At 43.0% G+C, this 23,993-nt stretch overlaps 1 protein-coding gene across 1 annotated transcript; it reads right to left on the bottom strand.

Annotated features, from left to right (window-relative positions):
- Positions 1–4,740: 4,740 nt before the first annotated feature.
- On the bottom strand, positions 4,741–23,633 carry IRF8 (interferon regulatory factor 8). Its single transcript, XM_035120579.2, has 9 exons — positions 23,251–23,633; positions 18,851–19,025; positions 16,774–16,957; positions 14,170–14,258; positions 12,409–12,523; positions 11,792–11,839; positions 10,998–11,366; positions 10,178–10,293; positions 4,741–8,402 (listed from the first exon to the last, which is right to left on the bottom strand). The coding sequence occupies exons 1-9, from the start codon at positions 23,256–23,258 to the stop codon at positions 8,226–8,228; spliced, it is 1,281 nt and encodes a 426-aa protein (XP_034976470.1). The 5' UTR covers positions 23,259–23,633; the 3' UTR covers positions 4,741–8,225.
- Positions 23,634–23,993: the final 360 nt, after the last annotated feature.

Here is a 23,993-nt window from a genome sequence, read left to right as displayed (position 1 = left end):
GGGTGGGGAGAGTGCTGTTGCGCTCTGTTTCTGCTTGCAGGCTTCCCATTGAGCATATGGTTGGCCACTGTGAGAAGAGGAGTCTGGACTAGATGGGCCCGTGTTTTAATGGGGACCCACTAAGTGCATCTTGCCTACCGCCCCCCTTCCCAAATTGCCGAATCTGCATTCAGGTTAGCTGTCATTGATCTCTGTGTACATTTGCCAACTGGTGGCGGGGTGGGGACAGAGGTTTCATATGGAGAGATGAAGAGATGCACAGAAATAAAAACCATTGCCTGCTGATCATGCAGGTCAAACCTGTCAAGGTGGCAGTTCCAAGGGTTGGCTCAAAAGCTCAGGGACTGGTGGGCAGGGCACACAGGAGAGCTCCGGGACTTTTTTCAAAGCAATAATGGTGATGTCATCTGCCAGAATACCAGGGCATTTGACGGACTTTCCTTGTTCTGGCAAGTGAATGAGGTGATATAATGAGCCTTTCCTTTTTGTTTCTGACAGAATAACACAGAGGAAGTGGATACTTTTCTTTGATTCAGCTCCTACCTCAAGTATGCTGTTTAAATGGCTATAGTTCTTTGCAGGATGGTTTGCATTTCTGACTGAAAGCTAAAGGCTGCATTTCTGCTGGATGAGTATCTTTGGCTAAAGCTTTATCAAGCTGAACCCATGCAGTCAGACTTGAGCACCTCTGAGTTCAATGGCACTTACTCCCAAGTAGCTTTTCATAGGGTAGTGTGTGTGTGTCATAATGAATCAACATAGCTGCCTGCATAATTAGAAACAACACATAGGCCTGTATGTTTGTTTTCATGGCTAAGAACATGAAAAGAGCTTGCCAGATCAGATCAAAGGTCCATCTAATCTGGCATTCTGTTCTTACAGTTGATAACTCGATGCCCTAATGAGAAGCCTGCAAGCTGATCAGGAGCACAACTGTGCTCTCATTGCAGGTGCAGCTGTGGGGGCTTTCATGATAAGCACCTGCGCTTCAAAATGTACCACTAGCAAATCTTACCCTGATACAGGACGAATCACATGTTCTATTGTACCCCCCCCCCAAAAAAAAAGACAGAAAATACACATGAGCCTGAATCATGGTGTGCCAAGTTTCACCGAGAAAATACTTGTAATGAAAGTCATTTGAAAGAGAGAAACGATTTGCATCAGTCTTGTGAGAAACTGAGCCACTCCGGGCTCTGACTTAGAGATTTTCCCCACCCACAGATGAGAAGGTGAGGTTGCAGAAGTCAATGTGCACTTGGTCTGAAAGCTAAGTGGCAAGGCATGAGTGAGCAATTTTTAAAAGCAAAACTCACATACCAAGTGTCCTGATTTTCCAGGGGCAGTCCCAGAATTCCAGAAGCCATGCCGGTTTCTGATTTGCTTTTCCTTTTTCCTTCCCTCCACATCTCGGAAAACAATTTAAAGTGGTGTTATGTATGTGTAAGTACAAAAGACCTGTTTGTACTGAAAGGAAATGGTGAAGGTGGCATACAAAACCATTCCTTTAATTTTGAAGGAAAAGGTCACCAATCTACTTCAAAATATTTCATTGCAATGCTTCAGCAGCAGCCAGTTATTTCTTGGGAAATGCATGGAGTGTTTATTCCTTTATTGAAAATGGAACCTACTCAGAAATAGGTTCAGAAATGGAACCTACTCAGAAATAGTCCCACTATATTTGATGGAGCTTACTCCCAGGTAACAGGGCAAAGCCTAGACACCCTTACACTGCAATCTGAAACATTTATACTCAGAAGTAAGTCCCACTGCATTCAATTTATTTACTCTCTGTTATGTTCCTGATCATTCTCACAGTTTCCATCATCATCATCATCATCATTTCCCACCTTTTTCCCTCACTCAAAGCAGCTTACAGCTGAGATTTTATTTCATTCCCTTTATCAGTTGAAGGTGTTGTAAAGATGCCTTCCCTCACACATATTTTCTTTACAACAATCCTGCGAGGCAGGTTTGGCAGAGATGTTGCAATTGGCTCAATGTGATCAATGTAGATGTGCATATGACGTCTATGTGTGTGGTGAGATCCAATGCAGGAGAAGTTTCCTGATGTAGAATAGGATGTCCCTGTTTTCACTGGAGAAATGTTGGAGGGTATGAACTCAGGCTAAGAAAAGGAGCAATTTGCTGCTTGAAACCTGCATTTCCATCTCCACATGGAAGCAAGTGGCCTTTTAAACCGATGGGTTTCTTGTAGCTTTAAAGCACTAGTGCAAAATCATTAGCAAATTACAACCATGAGCCTTGGCAGGGAATCCCTTATTTAATCATTGGTTATTCTGCAATGCAGCATCTGACCTCATCAAGGGAGTTCTGCCTTCCAGCTTTCCGAACAAAAGGACATCAGCAGCATCTGTCTGACAGATGGTAGAATAATTTTCTTCTTGGAACACCAAGCTCCAAAATTTAACTCTACCTGTGTGTCTTCCTGTAAATGAGGAGTGGGGGGAGACCTGGTGCCCTCCAGATGTTATTGGTTTGGACAGTAAGCACATGACTCAATCTATTTCCTTAGACTGCCTACACACCATACATTTAAACAAGATTGCTCCCGCACAAATAATCCTGAGAACTGTAGTTTGTTGAGGGTACTGAGAGTTGTTACCAGACCCCTATTCCATCACAGAACTACATCAGAGCAACAATCAGCATCTCTTCCCAAGGAACCCTGGGAATTGTAGTTCTGTGTGGGGAAGAAGGTTCTTATCATACTACAGTACAGTCCCTAGGATGCTTTGAGGAAAGCCATGACAGTTTAAAATGGCATAATACTCCTTTAGGTGTAAGGCATAGATGTGGTCTAGGGCACCCATTCACTGAAGTGGCTTTTTCATACAAAAGTGCCACTCAGGTTGACCACATCCTCCTTTTTACTTTTAGTACTCTGTGGCCATTTGTGTGGTAAACGGGATTACTGAGCACCTTTTCCATGATAGTTTTGGCACCACTTCTGACTCTCCCTTGCCCTTCTGTAACTAATAAACCAAAACAAAGGTGATTGAAATAGCTCAGGTTCTTTCATTGCCTGTTCCTGTCTCCCCTTCCTTGGATCTTTTTCCTGTGTCAGATCTTAGACTGTAAGCTCTCCAGGGCAGAGACCTGTCCCCTTATACTTAGTAAAGATTGTAAGCTCTTCAATGATTGTAAGCTATTGTCTCTGAACACCAATTGCTGGGTATCACAAGTGGGTGATGCAGGTGGGAATTGCATTCAGGTCCTGCTTGTTGGTTTCCCATCAGCATCCATTGGGCCACTGTGAAAACAGGACTAGATGAGCCTTTGGCCTGATCCAGCAGCCTCCTTCTTCTTATATTCTTCTGCAAATGTTTGTTTTAGAGCAGTTGAATTGAAGCATCTTGCAGAGAATGTCCCAGATTACAAAAGGTCAATGTCAAGAAGAAATCAGAGGCGTACTTTTTGGAAATGGCCTGAAATTTCACATTGAGCAATAGCTTTCACTGCAAAAAGATTTTTTTAAAAAAGCAGCTGTTGATTTTCCAACACATTTTTGCATAGACACAAGAGATTTGGAGGAAGCAGATGCAGCCTGGTGTTCACGGTCCTGAGAGCTTGTTTTAACTGAAAGCAACTTCTGGTAGGTTTTAGCCTCTCTACATTCCCATCAGGTCAGTACCAAGGGAAGCTGGAGCATCCCACTGGATCTTTCCAGGTTTCAGATTCATTGGACCTGAAGCCAAGCACAAAACTGCTGCTGGCCTAAACCTTGGCAATTCTTCTGGTCTCGTGCACAGAATGGATGGTAGTTATGGTGCATTTTAGCCTTCCATCTACAGCAAGGGCGAGGAAGCATTTTCTTTAGGAGCCCTACCAGAGAGCTGTATATAGCCCTGTTTCATAAGCCCTGTTACATGACCAACACCATGTTGAGCCAGGACAAATCTTCATGGTTCAACAGAAGGCACACCCACTCTTTTTCTCCAACAAAAAGAATGGATTCCCATGCATTTACTTGAGTGTTGCACAAAATGATGTTCTTGATGAGGGTATGTGTGTGTCATAGAACCTACTCAGTCCTCAGCTAGAATGCAAATCATTCACTATTGTGATGCTTTTCATAGAATCATAGAGTTGTAGAGTTGGAAGGAAACACGAGTCCAACCCTCTGCAATACAGGAATCTTTTGCCCAACCTTTTGCCCTTGAACTTATGACCCTGAGATTAATGTAGACTAATCTGTTTAAAGTGGCACACCCCTGCAGGAACGTTGTTGGTCATTTCCAGAGTTGGTGAGGCTCATTTGACAAGAAGGAACTGAGCCTTTAGTGTCATTGGCCCAGTATTGTAGAATACTCTGCCCATAGAGATTCAAGAGGTGCCTTCTGTTTCAACTTTTAAACACCTGCTGAAAACTATTCTATTCCATCAGGCTTATGCAGGCTGTTAAAAAGATGTTGTTCCACAATAGTTACCTGATTTCTGATTTTAAAATCATATTTTTTATGAACAACTGTTGCAAACAGTTCTGGGTTCTTTAAAATAAATTAGCAGTACAGAAATATTTCTATAAATAATAATACCCAATTTTTTAAAACCTGTTCCCAAAATTCTACAGCAGTGGAAGAAAGGTAGTTATTCCTTTAGCACATCTCCTCATATTCTATGCACTGAAATGCAGATTTCAACCACCACCTCCCTACACCCCCGCCAACCCCCCCCCCATACACACAGAGAAAAGCACCACTACCACCCAACAAGACGAATGCAAGCATCATGAGGTGAGAGTAAATTTATTTACCCATTTGAAAGCAGAGACAAGAGGTTACGAAAGATAGATATTTATTGGTGGGTGCCTTTGGTACACAATCACAAAACATTTTAAAACAAGCAATTACAATAAATACTTTGCCTACTATAGATGGAGACATTCAGACTGATCCAAAGCACTGTGTCTGTTCTTGGGGGTGCATAGTCACACACTTTTGAGCGCAAGTTTCCCTGCTCACTTCTGTCCTCAGTGGACAAGACTTTGCATAAGGTAGGAGCTCCATGTGAGTGCTCCATCAAGCATGTGGTAGCACGGGATCAAATCAATCACTTTGGTTTTAAGCTGACAGCAAAATGCGCGTAATGCCCCTTTTCAAACATCTGCATGACTGCTCTCTCTCTCTCTCTCTCTCTCTCTCTCTCTCTCTCTCTCTCTCTCTCTCTCTCTCTCACACACACACACACACACACACACACACACACACAGGCAGGGTCTGTATTAATGATAGCTTGTACACACTCCTAACCTGTACATACACTGAACACATGCTTTAGCACACATGACTGTTGTCCCTCAATGATCTTTGGATTTTAACCATTGTAGTTTTCGCAGTACTCTAAAGTGTTCCCCCCTGGGATTTCTGCACATTCCTCTTCCCCATTTACAATGCAGTGGCGGGGGTGGGGGAGATCACAACTACCACCTCCCGGGGAGAGTTTCTTGTGCATCTCTCCAAGGTCAGCTCTCTCAGGGGCTTGCTCAGAGCGAGGCATGCAACTCTCTAGAAAAGTAGCAATTAACTACCGTAACTCCTGCTCCTCTTCCCCTCCCAGTGATTGTGTCACACCCCTATTGTGCCAAGAAGTAACACAGAGATTTACCCCCTTCCTCCTGCTGCAACCATGGCATAAACACAGAGATTGCCCAATTCACAAATGAGTTGTGCACAGATGAGTTGCAGTGCTCACCCATTCACCTCTTGGCACACACGAAACTGCTCCCTCCACTGAAGTGGATGGGAGAGCTCAGCTGTGCGCTCGCAATCACAAGGGATCTCTGAAGCACATGTGTGCTTATAGCTCCTTAAGAGCCTAGGCTGATGTAGCTCTATAAACAGATATTTACATAGCTTCTTATTCTGGGACCCTTTGGTTGGTCCTCATTGATGCATATCCTACTGGATCCCCACCATCACCACCCTCCCTATGGACCCACTCATCTATGCTTTTCCTATTAACATAGCTATATACAGCAGCATCCTCCAAAAGTTTGCCTGGATGGAAAAGAGCCAAGAACACATTGCTGCTCTTCTTCTTAAAGGTGGAGAACCTCAGGCCCAGGAACCCTCTGGACCTCTCTGTCTTGCCCTTGGGACTCTCTCTAGGCCACACACCCCTCTCCATACCACTTCCCCTTCCAGCTGTTAAGCCTTGCTGGAATTTGTCCTTGAATGGTAGCAATGCCTCTCTCCTACTTGCTTGGCTGGAGGAATGGGTGCATTCATTACCTCAGCTACTGCTGTCATGTGACCCCCCAGGAGGGAATGTGGTCCTCAGACTGAATAAACTTCCCCAACTCTGCTCTGAAGCATCCATCACTTGCCCTTTTGAGCTAGGGTACTGGTCTCACCAAGTAGAGCTGTTCACATTTCGCTCTTGGGGTATTTTGTTTACTGAGAAACCCTTCATAGTTAACATAGCTTAAGGGGGTGGGGTACATGTTACTATTTAAGAATAAAACAAAATCAGGAAGAACCACAGCTCAGTTTTAGAGCATCTGCTTTGTATGCAAAAGGTTCCAGATTCAATCCCCCATCATCTCCAGGCAGGGCTGGAAGAAGACCTTCTGTCAGGAGATCTGCTGCCAGTCAGTGTAGACAATACTGAGCTAGATGGACCAATGGTCTGACTCCATATAAGACAAATTTCATATGTTCAGCATTCTGTTTAATTCTTAAATGACTGAGCATTTTAATCTACCCTTCCCCTCCACCGCAAAACAACAACAACAATGCAATATGAGCTAAAATAAAACTTTGCAGGAATATATTACACAGATGCAAAAATGTAAAGCTGGGTGTGGTTTCTTAATAGCATAAGTAAGAAGCCACTTGGTCAACAAAGTCGTCACAGAATTCTCACCAGGATATATTGAAAATATAAAGAGAGCAAAGCAGCCACAAGACAGCTAAAGATGGGTGTCTTGGGAGCAGGGGAGCAGACCTAGGTTCACACATGCATATTCATCACTTGATGACTGCAACATCAAGGAATTACTTGCACATGGGAACAGAGGTGGAGATAGCTGTGCACACGGGGACAGGGCTAGCCACCCAGGGGGGGTGAGCGTCCCAAGGCGGCGGCACCCACAGGAAGCAGCAAGTGTCCCAGGGGCGGGGGTGGCACAGCGATGTCACCCCCGCCCCAGGGATGACACCCGGGGCGGACCGCAGCCACCGCACCCCCTTCCTCCCCCAGTGCATGGGAACAAGCTAATGGAGATCACCACCAATAACGTTTTCACATCACCCTTAGACTTTTCAGTGGACTCTGCTCACATGCTTAGCTGCCAGTGATTGAGTGCACAGAAATCAGACGACTTGACACACACATGTGAACCAGCCCCTTTGAGTCCCTTTTTGCAAAGCTCATATAAGCCCATCTCTTCAGTTGAAGCGTCTCATTCACTGGGCCTTGCAGTGTGTGTGTGTGTGTGTGTGTGTGTGTGTGTGTGTGTGTGTGTGTCAATAATCTATCTATCTATCTATCTATCTATCTATCTATCTATCTATCTATCATCTCTATCATCTATCTATCTATATTGTTTACATTTCAGGTACACTGAACACACAGACAGCAGCTCCATCTAGATGACCAGTACTGAACAACTCAAGGAGATATGTTCCTTGGGGATACTTCCATATTCCCCTAAATGCAGACATTTATACCAAAAGGGGGGGGATACAGTGGTTGGAGCTTGCGTCACCCCTCCTCTTCAGGAAACACATTACCCAGACAGCAAAACAGCCCTACAGATGTCCCTCTCTGTTCTGAGACCAATGAATCAACATGGTGCGTGTCTTTTTGGGATCAAAGCTGCTGAATCACAACCCCACTTTTTTCCTTTCAAAAACCAAGCCATCCAGCAATACCCCAGTACTGATTTTAAAGCTACTTTAGATGTATTTTATAGTGCTGAGAAGCCCAAAGGAATGTTTAATTGTTTCCTTTTTTATGTCAAATTCCTTATGGGGAAACATCACAAACAATCTCTCTCTCTCTCTCTCTCTCTCTCTCTCTCTCTCTCTCTCTCTCTCTCTCTCACACACACACACACACACACACACACACACACACACACACCTACATTCAAAAACCCAGAACAATGTTCCCAAAAGGAAAAATTAAAAGGATGGTGGTGATACAAAAATAGATCTAAACTGAATCCTTAAAAAACAAATGTTTTGCCCAGTATTCTCTCAAACAGTGATTTGCTGGTTTTCTCGGAAAATGGGTCTTTGGTGTGGTCCACAAGAATCCTGGAAATTCCTATATATCTGGTCATAATGCAGCTCCTCGCCTATCGGGTGGATCAAAGAGTTGCTGTCGTTCTTCCCAGCTTCCTCCACCAACTGACGAATAGTCAGCTGCTCAATCTAAAGTTGGGGAAAGATCAGAAATCCTTATTTTGAGCAGTGGTACCTTTGAAGGATTGAATGTGCAGCAGAATGGTCCTACTCAATTGTGGATATCATTATTATTATTATTCTGCCCTTCACCATAAGGCCCCAAGGTGGTTTACAACATTAAAACACAACATGACAACAAAATATTAAAAGCAGTTTAAAACTACTTGCAATTACATAATTAAGGCAGGTCCCAAAAATATACACCTCAAGTGTCAAAAGCCCGTGCAAAGAGGTGTGCCTTCAGCAATTGCCAGAAAGTACATAAGGAAGGTGTGAGATGTACGTCTGTGGGGAGCTCCACAACTTACAGGCTGCCACAGAGAATGTGTGCCCCCACCCCAAACCTCTGAGGGCAGAGAACTACCAAGAAGAACCCCTCTGCTGGTCTTTCGAGTATTTGGGGCTGGAGTCATTTAGGGCTTTGAACACTAACGAGAGCATCCTGAATTTGGCCAGGAAACAAACTGGCAACCAGTTGAATACTAGACTGGGTTAATATTCAGTGCTAGTCCTACTCTACTTTCTTTCTTACAAATATTCTCCTTCTTACAGGATAAACAATTCTGTACACTAAGCCCTATGTTCCAGGGATTGCACCTAAAGCCAAAATCATGTATAGTCAAAACACATTGGATGCAATAGCAGGCAGGATTGCCAAAGTCTTTTTTTCTGGTTACAGGTAGGTAGCCGTGTTGGTCTGACGTAGTCGAAACAAAAAAATTAAATAAAACATGCACATGAAAGCTCATACCTATGACAAACTTAGTTGGTCTCTAAGGTGCTACTGGAAGGAATTTTTTTAATTCTTTTTTTCTGGACACCCATCCCCTTTTTAGTTGGCATTTTTAATAAAAACAACAACAAGTACAAAAAGCTGATCATGCGCAAGTTAAATGTGCGTAAGTTGCAGGCTTACTGTATTCTTTCTCTTTTTTTGTTGCAATACTTGATAGAGGAAATACTTGAAAGAGGCTGTCAAATGTGAGGTTGTATCTATCTGCCTTGTCTATAAGATGATGATTATGATGAGAGAAACCTCCTTGTGAATACAGGGCTTATCCATCCTTATCCACACCCTTTCCAGGCTGCACTTAAAAGTTTTTAAGTGGGGTTTTTCCCCCAGCAGGTTTTGGTGGGTCTGGAGTGCAAAGAAAAAAAGATGCTTGGAAATAGAGCTATGAAGCGCAGACCATGCCTGGAAAGACTTCTTCCATAAAAGTCCCCTCTCCCCTTTTCCTGGCCTTGCTCGTCTCATGTAGACTTTTAAGCCTTAATGGCAGGGAACATGACACTTCTGTGTTCTCTGTAGACAGCAGCTTAGCATGCCTATGCTATCAAATAAATGTTTTGGCACACCAAGCCATCTAGAGAGCAGACAGCTCTCTCTATGAAGGGGCCTACCTGCATAAAGGGAAGGGGGGCCACCTCAGGTTCAGTTGCCAAACTTGGGGGGGGGGGCAGAATGCCTTACTGACACCAAAATCAGGCATCCCTGAGCATAAAGCACATTTTAAAACATTTTCCCCAAACATGAGGACTAGTACCTTGGTTGCCTGCTTTAAAAACAGAAAAGAAATGTGCTGCACTTGATGTGGGTGGGAAAGGAGGAACTTCCCTGAATTTAACACTAGGAAATCACAAGATCGTCTTGCACTATAAATGAGAGAACTCAAGTCAGAGAAGAACTCAGGGGCGCAGAGATAATATAAACAACTGACACCAAGACAGGCTATAATACTTGCCTCAACAAGGATCAGCTTGTAGCGTAAAGGGGTAGCATCTGGAAACTCCTCCCCAAAACATAGAAGAACTTTGCTGTTTGGGAAGCGGCCTTGATTGTTGTAATACTGCTGAAGTTCTAGAAGAAGAAAATGGCAAATGTTTTAATTAGAGGCAGAAGTCATTTGTCTCTGTGTCTGGGAGCCCAACTGCAGGTGGGTGTGTAACGAAATGGAGACAGAGGTACTGTACTTGGAATGCTGAACAAGGGAATGTTATGTGTGTACAGAAGTTTGTTGTCTCTGTAGAAGCATGAATGATTCTATGATACTCAAAAATACAATTCAGTGAAGGCTGTCCTTACTTTTTTATAAAAAAAATAATAATCTTGGACAGCATCCAACTAAACAGTTCTGCAGTGGAATTTCCCCTCCCTCTTCTCTCCCCATGTGCCCCCTAAATTTGCTCCACATGGTTGGGGAACTCCCAGAACATATTAAGAGGGGCATGTGGATGAGAATTCTAGGAATACCCGCTTTTTATTATTGTTGTTTAAAATGAAACAAGTTTCTAGCCGTTAGGAGTGCACAAAATATTTTAAGTTTGTGTGTGGCAATGCCTGCTGAAACCTCAAAAGATGGGGATGAAGAACAGAATACCCAGACTTAGATGAGATCTTTTCCCCCTCTTCCCCATGGAGAGAAGGGACAAAACAAATTGCAATTCCGTTCAAATTTTGAACCTACACATAACTTATGCAGGATGCAGAACCACACCTGCATTGGGTATTGGGTAGATTGGTCTTTACACACGAAATGAATCGGATTCATCCCCCATCCGTACCTCTGAAAAAGTGGTTGGTGTCAAATATCTTGACCACCTCGTCTCGGTCAAGCTTGTTGGGGCGGTCCTTGTAGATCATGGTGTTCCCGCTCCAGAAGACCCGGCCCTGGCTCAGCCTTTTGATGAAAATGCCCTGCTTGTTGGACTGCAGAAGGACACCTCTCTCCAGGTGTCCAAAGAGCTTTTTGGTGATCTGTCTCTGCCGTTCATTTGGGATCACGTCCGCCGACGGAAACCGCACGTTATCAAAGCTTTCCAGGGCATAAGGCAGCTCTCCAAGGGAGATCCGGCAACCTTCGGGGCGAGAGGTTGTTGTGTTTCCCACCAGCTTCCCGCCATAGTAGAAGTTGATCACCATCTGGGAATAGCCTGTGAAGAGGTATGTGGCAATTACCCATCATGGGGTTGTATGTGGCCAATTTATTTACTTATTTATATAAAGCATTGTTAATACTGCTCTTCGGCAAAAGAAAATAGCTCCTAAAGTGGCTCACAAATATCTGTGGTAACACAGTGCCGGTCCCCTGGTTTAAAAGACACAACATGAAAGGAAGAGGGGTCTGGAGGGAGAATGCAAACGACAAACTCAAGCACCTAATTTCAGCAACAAAGTTATAGTGGCTCTGACAGGGTCCTGTCACCATGGGCTGCTTTTACTGGGGGCGGGGAAGCAGGAGTTCTTGGTATCTTTAACTCCCCCCCCCAAAAAAAAAGATTTGGGTTGAAAACGAAATGAAACGAAGGCTAACTGTACCAGATGTTAACTGTGGGAGGAAGCTGAAGAGTCGCCATACCTGAATGAACTGCTTCGTAGCCAGTGAACCCACTCATCAGCGGCAAAGCTGTGGGTTTAAAAAAAGAAAAGAAAGGTTACATGTATTTGTTTTATTTACTTCTATAACAAGTGACATCCTGCCCTTCTGGTGCCTGCACACCACTTAGGGCAGCTAACATCTATACAAACCAACCCAAAAATACATTATTATTTTTAATTGCATTATAAGCAAAACAGAAACAGCAGCTAAAACAGAGGCATTGGATAAATACTTATTTGCCCACCAAAACCAGTGCCTGCCTAAACAAGATGGCTTATGTATTTATATTTATAAAAGTATTTCTGCAGTACAAATGGCAGGACAAAAGTGGAATTTGTGAGCCCTTATGGTTGCTAAGAGATTAATACTTTCAGACTGGAAGGGTAAATACCCACTGCCTATTACTGAATGATCTGAGGACCTCACTTTCCTGGCTACACTGGAACATATTTCATATAGACATGAATTTCATGTCTGAAAGGCTGAAGGGCTTATATGTTTAGCTTCCGCGTGTAACTTAAGATGCATGTACTGGTGTTTACTGTATCCATAATGTGAGCACCTTGACTTTCTGAGAACATTTAACAGCGTCTTACCAGGACTTGACTGCTGAGTCCACCAGTCAGGTATTGGTGGGTTTCTTCCATTCTCCTGAAGCGGTGAAGGGCTTCGTTTAATTGTGCCAAGGTATTCATCCACTGCAGAGGGGGGCTGGAAAGTTTATGGGGGGGGGGAGATAGAAGACGACAATTGAGATGGCAATGTTAACATTATAAGTACTGTATATGTAACCTGAAAGCAGTGATGCTCGTGAAAGTTATTCTGCTGCTTAGTATGACAAGATGACTCCCAAGAAAGATGTTTCCCTCCAGAAATAAAGAGTAATGCTTATAAAGACATAGTAGATGCAAACACACACACACACACACACAAATTCTATGCGTGTCAGAGAGAATGGGACTATGAGAGAGAGGTGGGGGGGGGACAGAGAAAGAAAGTGTGTGAGAGTGTGTGTGTGGAAGAGAGAGAGAGAGAGAAGAGCATGTATGGTTTAAGTACGCCTCGGTTTGAGTATTTTCAGTTTAAGTACTCCGCGGACCTGTTTGGAACGGATTAATCCACTTTCCATTACTTTCAATGGGAAAGTTTGCTTCAGGTTAAGTACGCTTCAGGTTAAGTACAGACTTCCGGAACCAATTGTGTTTGTAAACCGAGGTACCACTGTAGCCAGGATTTATGTTGAGGGGACAGTCTTTATGTTAGAGGTGCAGAACCGAGCTGTTAGTTTCATTTATACTTGATTTAGGGGAGCAGCTGCCTCCCTGTTCCCCCCCCCCCCCCGGCTTGGCTACACCTATGAAGAGAAGAGGTCAGTGTGTCCAGTGCTGCTGCTTCTTATCAAGTACTCACATCAGCACTAAATGGCAGCAAAACCAGCAGCAAAAAAAAAAAGTGACGGTATCCCAGACCACTGACTTCTGTCCCCCCCAAAACACTGTGTGTTTCAAAGCACTTAACATTGTTTCAGTAATTTTTTAACCACTCCTAAGGTAGACACACACACACACACACACACACACACACACACACACACACACACACACACATCAAATTGCAGCTTGACAGTTGTAAAACTGTGGTTTGCAGGCTTTTTTTGTTTAGGCAAGCCTACAAAGACATTTGATTTTATTATGTGTATTTGTTTTGAAAACTGTTCCTTTCATCTATATTCTGATTACTTCATCCACCATGTTTTTAATGTATTTATTTGCTATTTTTTTAAATATATATATATATTATTAACTTATTTATGTAAACAGCTTACAGGTTGGTTGGTTTTTAATTAAACAATATATGAAGCTTTCTAAAAAAAATAAGACAAATGAAAATATGAAATGGTATAGTAAATTTCGTTCTGGGTGGAATGAAAGGGGATGGAATGAAGGGTGGAATGAAAGGGGATGGAATGAAAGGGGATGGAATGAAGGGATGGAATGGTGAATTTAACACCATTATTCCAGTCCCGTATGGCAATACACATAAGCCCTCTTCAGCCATACAGCCTGGACACTCGAGGGCAAAGGTGTGTATGGAATGAGCATGTGTGGAGAGGGATAGAGGAGAAATTCGATTCATTTCACATTTAAATGTGAACTTACAAAATCTGCAATTTCCAAAGCAATACATTAACTGAAGCACAGCCATCCTTTGAAATTCACACTTTTTGCAATGCCAACTAATGCATACAAAAATATATATACTGTACATGGTAAAGTGACCCTTCAAAAAAGAAAAAAGATAGAAAGTATGAAGAAATAAAGTGATATATTAGCATGTGCAAAGGGGGTGTTAATTACCTCTTTCATCAAGTCATCTATTGCAGAAGCACTGCACTCCATTTCCTTTACTTCACTCAAGCTGCACCCATTCCCCATCCCCATTTTGCCTGGGAAGAAACACAATTTGAATACCATTACAAACTATTCTAAAAGAGTGGCAACTTTGGCATGCAGTTTGGCCCTCTGCAAAAGGGTTTTAGGTATTTCAGTAAGGACCATCCTACTTTCCACCCCAAATAATCTGAAAACTGTTTGATGATACCCTGGGATCCAGGTTATTTGTTTGCCAAGACCCCCATGACTTGTAGTTCCCTAGTGGAACACACAGACACGAGTATTTAGGTTTATGGATTCAAATAAGTCATTGGTTTATTGGTTACAGATGTGAGCAATTTGGCTTAGGCATTGGGTGAAGCCAGGCTATATCTCGACTCCCACCCGTCTGCAGTGAGTCCAACTAAGGGTAAACCACCAATAGCCCTATGACTTACGAGTTTTGGGACTACAACTCCCATCACCCCTAGCTAACAGGACCAGTGGTCAGGGATGATGGGAGTTGTAGTCCCAAAACATCTGGAGGGCCGAGTTTGCCTATGCCTGACTTGCATCAAACAGGGGCAACCCGAGGGGTCCCCGTTGGGGTCGTGGCATGGCCCTAGCCCACGTCCAGGCATCAGACAGGATCCACACCTGCGGATCCCTTTAACAGGATACCCTTAATGAGGAGAGGCAGGCAGAGGCTACAACCTCTCCTCCATCCAAACAAAGACTTACCCAATGCCTAACCTCACAAAGTTGTGACGATTGCTACAAGGTAGGCGAAAACCAATTTGCCAAGTGGAAAAAAATCCTATCTGGCCCCAACAATATAGAGGCCGACATTTGTCCATAGCAAGGTCATGTCAGAGCAAAGCATGAAAAGAGGCAGGTGGGTTGGGAGATCTGGCAAAAAGGTAAGGGGGGCCCGGCCGCACCGCAGTTTAATTTCCCACGACCATACACCCCTACCGGCACTGATTGGCCAGCGGGGCCACAATGACATGGCCGGGTTGGCACAAGGGGGCGTCGACTCCCCATCCTCACACAGGATCACTGCAGGGGCCCAGATGCCTGGCCACAACACTGCCCACCGAAAAAGGTGTGTGGACTTAGTAGACAATGGACAGTTTTCCAGAAAAACTGCAAGCCGTTCGTATGAGCATTAAGCCTTGCAGCCTTATGGGGGTTGATTTCTTGACAGCTCAATTTTGTATGCTTGAAAAGTCACCACACACCAAAAACCACAGATAAAAATAAAACAGAGCAAGGCTCGTGTAATACCGGACATTTCAAAGACAGACGTTCTGTGTTCTGTTACTGTAACCACAAATGCACAGCTCTGCTTTACTCCAGCAAAGGGCCAATGCGGGGAGTTGTTGCTCTGTATCCTTGACACCTGGGGCTTTGCAAACCGAGCACTGGGGTGTGGGTGCTGAGGCTGACAATAAAAGGTGCCGTGAAAGCTTTCTCACAGCGCTTTGACACTGGGATGTGATACGAATGGAGACTTCGCGGAATGCAAGACACATAGTAATGTGGTGTAGTTTTCAAAGAAAGCTGTATCAGTGAAGGGAGTGAGGGGAGCCATGAAAGGAAAAAAGCACCTTGATGAATTTCTTTTACTTGTGTGTAAATCAAATCCTGATGTGTAGCAAGCTCCATCTCCCATCTCCCTTGTACTCTGGGGGTACAGAACCTGCTTTGCAGAACACAGGTTCAATCCCTGACATCTCCAGGTAGGACTGGGAATGTAATTTCTGAAGCCCTGGAGAGCCTCTGCTAATCAGTGTAGACAACACTGAGCTAGATGGACTCAGCATAAGGCAGCTTCTCCCATTTTCCTATGGGTATTGGATATTACCTAGACAGAATAACTGATGAATGACAGCTGAATATGGCAACTGCAGCACAGCACATTCATGGTGGTTAATGTGTGTACTGTACAAGGGGGAGCAAGATCATGCACACCAGCTGCACCACATGCATGCATTCATAACTTCCAAGACAGCCTACATGTGAACAGACTCTGCATGCAGCTGGGAACCAGTAAATAGACACTGTCTGCATCCCTACATGCAAACAGTTCATGCACATGCAAATTCTGCTGCAGATTATGGCATGCATGCAAAGGGGGGCAGCAGCAGACGCAATCCTGCGGCACATTCAACTCACAATCAGCCTTTTACTTCAGTTTCAAAGTGGTTTGCAACTTTTGAATTCAGGTAGATAATATTTCCATTTGCAAAGCTCTACGATGATGATGATTAAGTAACTATAGAATCAGGAGAAGAAATTTATTTATTAGGAAATTTACATCTCCATTTTCTTTATAAAATAAATATAAAGTAGTTTTAAAACACACACAAAATGTTCCCACACTGTATTTCCCCCCCCAAAATTAATTTTCTCCTGGAGAACAGCCCCTCAGTTTGTTCAAAATGCATAGATATTTGGGGCTTGCTGTACAATACATATGAAGAAACTTTGTATATGTCTTTAAACAAATCATCTCTTGCCTGTGGTCTGAAGCAGAATCTACTGTGAGCTACACCATGAGATCCTGCGTGGTTCCATTACACTTACATTTCTGTTCTTCCTCTGGAACAATGCGGTAGACCTTATATGGCTCTGAGATGTCCAGTTGTGACCTGTCCGTCACTTCCTCAAAGTCGGGGCTCTTATTCAAGGCACAGCGTAACCTTGTCTTCCATGTGGCTGGTTCAGCTTTATCACCTTCCTTGAATTTCCCTTTGAAGACTGCCCAAGCCTAGAGGATAAACAGGAAAGTTTCTCACAAAGAGGTACCACTGCTTTCTGAGGTTCCAAATGGAGAGAAAAAAATCTGTGAACTTTCACTGAGTACAATCTCTAAGCAAGACCATCCCTGCCATTCAAGTGCCTCAATGGGCATTCCAGTCTTATTAAATGTCATTCCCACTCCAGTTCATGTCTTCTCTATGCTTCCCCTCATCGTTCAAAGTCTATATCACAGTCTCACTATTTTAAAAGTTCAAATGGGTATCCTATATGAATTGTATGGGTACTTTTCCTTCTATTGTATGCAAAGCCGCATTGTATTGCTTTTTTTCTCTCACTAGGTGTCACTATAGGATGATTTGCACAGCTAACAGATTGAGTACCATGCAGCACATAAATACACAAAAAATATGTTCCTTTGGAAAAAAATGTATTCTTTCACACATTCTCTATGTAAAAGCTACTCCAGCTCCATGAGAAGAGCTTTGGAGGCCTTACTCATGTTTCTGCATTTTAAGATCAGTTGGGCTGGCAGGCACTACAGATAGGGCCTTCTCAATGGAGTTCCCTTCTGAGAAATATATGACTGGCTCCTTTGGTTCAGATTTTTAAGAAAGTTTGTACTTACTGATTTTTATTATTTTGAGCATTTTTTAAACTGGCTGTTTCATTACGATTCAAACTGTACATTTTAATATTTGTTTTAAATAAAACAGAGTATTTTCATAGTAATGTAAACTGCCTTGGGAAAGCTATAGTTTGAAGGGAAGCGTAAAAATAATTCTCTGAAATAAACAAAGCTTCGGTAAAGTGTAGTAAGAAGCCGTTTTTATCAGGTGGCTTTTAAAAGAAACTTAAGACTACAAAAACCACTGGGAATAAGCCAAGGAAAGGCAACCAAAGTGACCAAGAGGCTTGGACAACTTCAAAATGTTAGTTTTTCGTTCGTAGTAGGGGCAGGACATGATATAAGTGCACAGAAGTATGCATGTTTTGAAGAAAGTGTTTCCCTCTCTCATAATATTAGAACCCAGAGTCATCCAATGAAGCTGAATACAGGAAGACTCAAGACAGACAAGAGGAAGGTCTTCTTCACATATGACACAATTTGCTCCCACTAAAGGTAGTGATGACCACCACCTTGGGGATCTGACCAATTCATGAAGGATAAAGTTATCCATGGCTACTGGCCATGATGGCTTTCTAGTCCAACCCCCTGCAATGCAGGAATCTCAACTAATGCCTCTATGACAGGTGGTCATCTAACCTCTGCTTAAAGGCCTCCAATGAAGGAGAGCCCACCACCACCTTCTGACAAAGTCCTTTCCACTGTCAAATAGCTCTTACCATCAGAAAGTTCTTCCTGCAGTTTAGCTGGAATCTCCTGCCTTATAACTCAAAGCCATTGATTCGGGTCCTACCCTCTGGAGCAGGAGGAAACAAGATTGCTCCATCTTCCATGTGAAAACCCTTTAGATATTTGAAAATGGCTATCATACCCTCAGGATTCCTTCCAACTCTACAATCCTATGAGTCCCTGTCAGAAGCACCATGTTTCTGAGTAACAGTTGCTGGGAATCACAAGTGGGGCGAGCGCTGTTGTACTTGTGGGCTTCCCAGAGGCATATGGTTTGCCCTGTGAGAACAGAATGCTAGACTGCATGGGCCTATGGTCTGATCCAACTGAACTCTTATTTATGTTCTTAATATAGAGGACAAGCCCATACGGACTTCAGATTGTGAAAATGCACCATCCAAAAGACTTATGGAAACCTCAAGAGTTGTGACTTGAAAAGTTGTTGTTCGCTTTTATAAAGGTATAGAAAGTTTCAACTACTAAGAAACTCAGGGAAATAAACAGATTTGACATTTGCAACATTGATGTAAGGCATATTCTTCATACCTTGAATATGGATGCATCCACCTCCTGGTTGTAATCCTGCTTCCCTGCGTGTTTCCATGGGATACGGAACATGGTTTTCTCATCATTCTCCCAGATCAGGCCAGAATACATCCCGCTATCAATTTGTTCAATCAGCCATTGCCTGAGCCGTCTTCCACCGTTTCGATCACACATCCTGAATGGAAGCATTGAATGGTCAATCTATTGAATGGAAGCATTGAATGGAAGATTGAATGGTCAATCTAACCATCAGCTGCATTTGCCATCTATGGAAATCCAATGAAAAGATTCCAAGAGCTCTGGCCAGGTAAAGGAATAATTTTTAGAAAGTTTTAAGTTGAGAATAATAAGACAAATTCCAGTAGCAATCCAGTTTTTAGAAATCCAGGACAAGGCCCTGTTTTGGTTTATTCTTCATTAGCTCTAGTTTCATAGTTTCAAGGTCAAAGCGTACCATTAATGCTTTTCCTACCCACCATCCCATCCTATGCACGTTTACTCAGAAGTAAGTCTGAATGATTTCAGTAGAGCTTTCCTTCAGATAAGAGTGCATAGGATCAAGTCCTAAAATAGTGATGTAGTGGCAAGTCTGAGAACTAAGAAGGTAAGAGACTGAGGAAGTAACCGAGTGGCAAACTGGAGAATGAAATGGAGAGTCTGGGGGCTGTAACATAATGCTAGTTTAATGTAAAGCACAAGTAATTAAAATAATGCTGGATTGCTTATTTAAATGTTGATTCTGCCCTTCCTAGAGACTCTGAGCAGAGTGACAATATTTTAAACAGGAAAACAGTGTGAAAGGAACCATTGTAAAATTTAAGACAAAGACATTACCCTCCCCCCCAAAAAAATCTTGTTCAGCCCAAGTCAAGTTTGGTCATACTTAGTAAACATGAGATCTAAATCCCCACTAGTTTATCAGAAGGCACCAAATTCAAGCTCTGAATAGGTCTTCAATAGAACAATGTTCATCTACAGATATCAAACAACTGATATCTACACCCATCTTTACATGTGGTACGTGGATAGGAGCATGGGAAGCTTCCTTATACTGTATAGCTCAGTATTGCTTGTTCAACGATGACTGGCAGCAGCAACAGGAGTCTTCCCCATTCCCAATCCTACCTGGGGATGCTGGGGACTGAACCTGAGACCTTCTGCATGCAAAGAAGATGCTCTGCCACTGAGCTATTTCCCCACCCCACTCCACCCCTTGGCACACAGAATCTTAAGGAGCAAACAGTGTTAATTTGCACCAAAAAGAACTAAGGCAAGGCTAGTCAACATGGCACTCTCCTGATGTTGTTAGACTCAAACTCCCATCAGCCCCAGCCATTACAGCCAATGGTCAGAAATGATGGGAGTTGGAGTCCAACACCATCTGGAGGCACCACATTGACTATTCTTCAACTAACATTTTATGGGCCAACCTAAATCAGAAGAATGTCCCTTTAATGTGGCACTATGTTTCCAACAAGTGATGCAGGTGGCGCTGTGGGTTAAACCACAGAGCCTAGGGCTTGCTGATCAGAAGGTCAGTGGTTCGAATCCCTGCGACGGGGTGAGCTCCCGTTGCTCAGTTCCAGATCCTGCCAACCTAGCAGTTTGAAAGCATGTCAAAGTGCAAGTAGATAAATAGGTACCGCTCCAAGCGGGAAGGTAAACGGAGTTTCTGTGTGCTGCTCTGGTTCGCGAGAAGCGGCTTTGTCATGCTGGCCACATGACCTGGAAGCTGTACGCCGGCTCCCTCGGCTAATAAAGCGAGATGAGCGCCGCAACCCCAGAGTCAGTCACGACTGGACCTAATGGTCAGGGGTCCCTTTATCATTTTGTTTCCAACACTGGTCAGTTCGTAAACGCAACATGCAGGACATTAAAGGAGACAGAATAATATATGTAATAAACTGTTTTGGGCCAAAAGTCAGAGACATGATGTTGCCCTTTAAGGACCAAAGGAGCTAAACCTTTAGAAGATCTCCTATGCTTTTTAAAAATGGCTTAAAAGTGGGAGGGGAGCAAAATTGAGGCCGTTGTGCTACATGAAGACATTCAATTCTTTCCTCATGTCAAGTTCCTGACCTAAATTGCTCGTCCACCCAAAAAAGCCACCTGATGCCCCATGGTGGGAAACATACAGTATACACAAACAGAGAGAACCAGGAACAAAAAAATCTGAGCACTAAAAAGAGGTGAAAAAGTCAAGCAATTCAAGTTCCAATTAGCAAAGCTGTGTCACGGAGACGCCCCCAGATGACTGTCTTGTCAGAAGGGAACTCACTTAATTGTGCAATGCAATCCTATGCTTACCTACTCAGTTCAATGGGATTTACTCCCAAGTAAGTATGCATAGCATTGTAGAGTTGGAAGGGACCGCAAGGATCATCTAGTCCAACCCTCTTCAATGCAGGATTCTTTTGCCAATGGCCCTGATATTATGTCCACCAATTGAGCTACTCTTCCCGCAAACGTACAGGATTGCAGCTGTAATCTTGCGTTATTTGCAACAGATGAGAAACACAAAGGCTGAAGGCTAGTGTCTGTAAACAATGATTCCACTTCAAGTCATTATTGCATTTTTAAATCCAAGCCACTCGGAAACCTTTTAGGTAACAAGTGACTAATATTTCTAATAAGTCATGAATTATTCTAATTATTATTAATTTTCTAGCCTTCTAGCTCACTACTGTCTACACTAACCGGCCACAGCTCTACAGGATCTAGGGTTTCAAGCAGGGAATCTTTCCTAGCCCTACCTGGAGATGGAAGGGGTTGAAGGTGGAACCTTCTGCATGTGCAGTATACCAGTACGTACCTACTGTACATTGGTCTGATCTTGAAGGGCTCATCTTCTGTAATTACTGCCTGCTTCACGTAGCCACACTTAATTGTAAACCAAGATACCACACTGAAAATTCATCTTAGAATCTGAAATTCTGAATGTTTCTCCCAGAAAAGAAGTACCAATAGTAGATATACTAAGTCAAACGAAGAGGAATTAGTCTCTATGATCATTTTGCTTTTAAACCAACTAAGAACTACTATAATGATTGTATTACTCACTGTACATGTTACTGGACAATATTTTATATAGGCACGTTTTAGTAGATTAAGCATGTTACACTTTTTATAATTCTTATTTGTCTATTTTTCCCATTTTCTACAGTCCAAGGCTACTTGTGCACTCCTTTGCACACTTGCATGGGAATAAGAAGCCCATACAGTGGGTTCAACAATAGGCTTAATACAGAAAAGGGGTGTCCTAAGTTTATTTACTCATTTTATTTAACAAGATTTATATACGGTACTGCTTCATCCGGGAAACCTCTAAGCACTTTACATAAAATAATATAAAATATTCATAAGAATGTACTGATAAAATCATCAGACCTTAAAAAAACCAAATAGACATAATAATCAAAATACTGTATAGATAAAACCAACAGTTTTTTAAACATACGTGATAAAATTACATGTCTGGGTAGGCTTACTTAAACAAGGTTTTTTAGCAGGCATCAGAAAAAGTACAACAAAGACAACTTCCTAATATTGATAGGAATCAAGTTATTTGTGATGTGTTTTGCATAGAGTTAGCAAGGTGTGAATCTGTTCTGAATTTCCAGTACAGAACATGATTTTTTTTAAACCCATGACACAATTTCTTTTAAATTCCACTCAAAACACAGTGGTACAATATAAACACACAACACGGAGAGGTGAGAGACTTGCCACCCTATGCATCCTGTCTCAGAAGCAACAGCACAATGCTAAGTAAATTTACTCAGGCGTAAGTCCAATGACATTTACTGCCTGGAGAGTGGCTTCAGCCACACTTTGTTCCGTCCTGATGACTTCTCTCTCAATCTGGATAGCAGTCAACAAAACTCCACAAAGCTCTCGTACATAGATCACAAGGCACATGTAGAAATATTTACTCACATTCCAATAGGCTGTTCTTTGACTTGCTACCAAATAAACGTGCATTGGATTAAAGCATATATATTGTTTAGCGCTAGATTATTAATATCAATGATATCAATAGCAAAAATAATAATTAATAAGGATAATTCTAATCTAAATTGGTAAGAATAAGAAATATGAAAAAATAGGGAAGCATACAAAAATAAACCCGTTTCACAAGGAGGCAAATATTTATTATGATTATTTCATTTATATCCCGCCCTTCCACCCGAAAGAACTCAGGGCGGCAAACGGATCCACAGTCTAAGAACAAATATCTTCAGGTCTGGCAAGGTCTAAGAGCTAAGCAAAACTTTGTGCCCCTTATTAGTACTGTAGCCTGGAAGCCCCCAGGCTAAATTGTTATTTTCGCTTTGCAAGAAAAAAGGTTAGCCGGCAACTCCAGCAAAAGGAAAGTACGCCAGGACACACAGAGCACTAACCTCCACATCTGTACCGGTTGCTGATCTTTATCTACGCTAGATACCAGGTCATGAAAGATGAAACAGAAGCTCGCCCTGCCAATATAGGGGTATATGTGTATATCTATTTCTATTAGAGGCTGAAGGATACGGAGTTTCCTCCCTCCCGAGGGGGGGGCTGTCTCTGAACCAATGGAAAGAGAGGAGGAGGCGAGCTGGCCAATCAGGAAGGGCCAGTGCAGCGTTCCTTCTTCTCACTACATTCTTTTCCGAGAAATCGGCAGTCTCTCTATCTCTCTCTCTCTCTCTCTCTCTCGTCCGTTCGAGAGTACCAGTCCAACGTTCCATCCCCGCGTCAACATCCCATGTCAACGTTCCATTGTCCCCTGTCCTTTCACTTTCCTTGCTCCGCCCTCGCGCCTCTTAATTCTGACTCCTCTAAAAATCCCCCTGCGCCCACGTGTCGAAAGTTTGGGGGCAGGCTGGATTTCCTGACAGCCTGTGCGCACTCTTAAGTTTTCCTAGCCCCAGGTTTGTTGGTTTGTTTCTTCGTTTGTTGTTTGTTTTTAAAGGATTTTGATAGTGGCATCCCTAGAGTTCCTCCCTCACCGCGCGCGCGCGCTCTCACCTTTGTTTCTGCAGCCTTCTCGTCGATTTAAAATGATAGTATTTTTTAGAAAGCGGTTGGGCCGATTCGATGCATAATGTAGCAGCTGCTGAGCCTTGATGAACAACTAACTGGTCAAGGGAGGCTAGGGGAGGTT

Source organism: Zootoca vivipara, chromosome 6 (genome assembly GCF_963506605.1).
Source record: "Zootoca vivipara chromosome 6, rZooViv1.1, whole genome shotgun sequence".
In the NCBI taxonomy this organism is placed as follows: domain Eukaryota; kingdom Metazoa; phylum Chordata; class Lepidosauria; order Squamata; family Lacertidae; genus Zootoca; species Zootoca vivipara.
The sequence above is the reverse complement of the archived record's forward strand: the minus strand, read 5'-3'. Positions and strand labels throughout refer to the sequence as shown.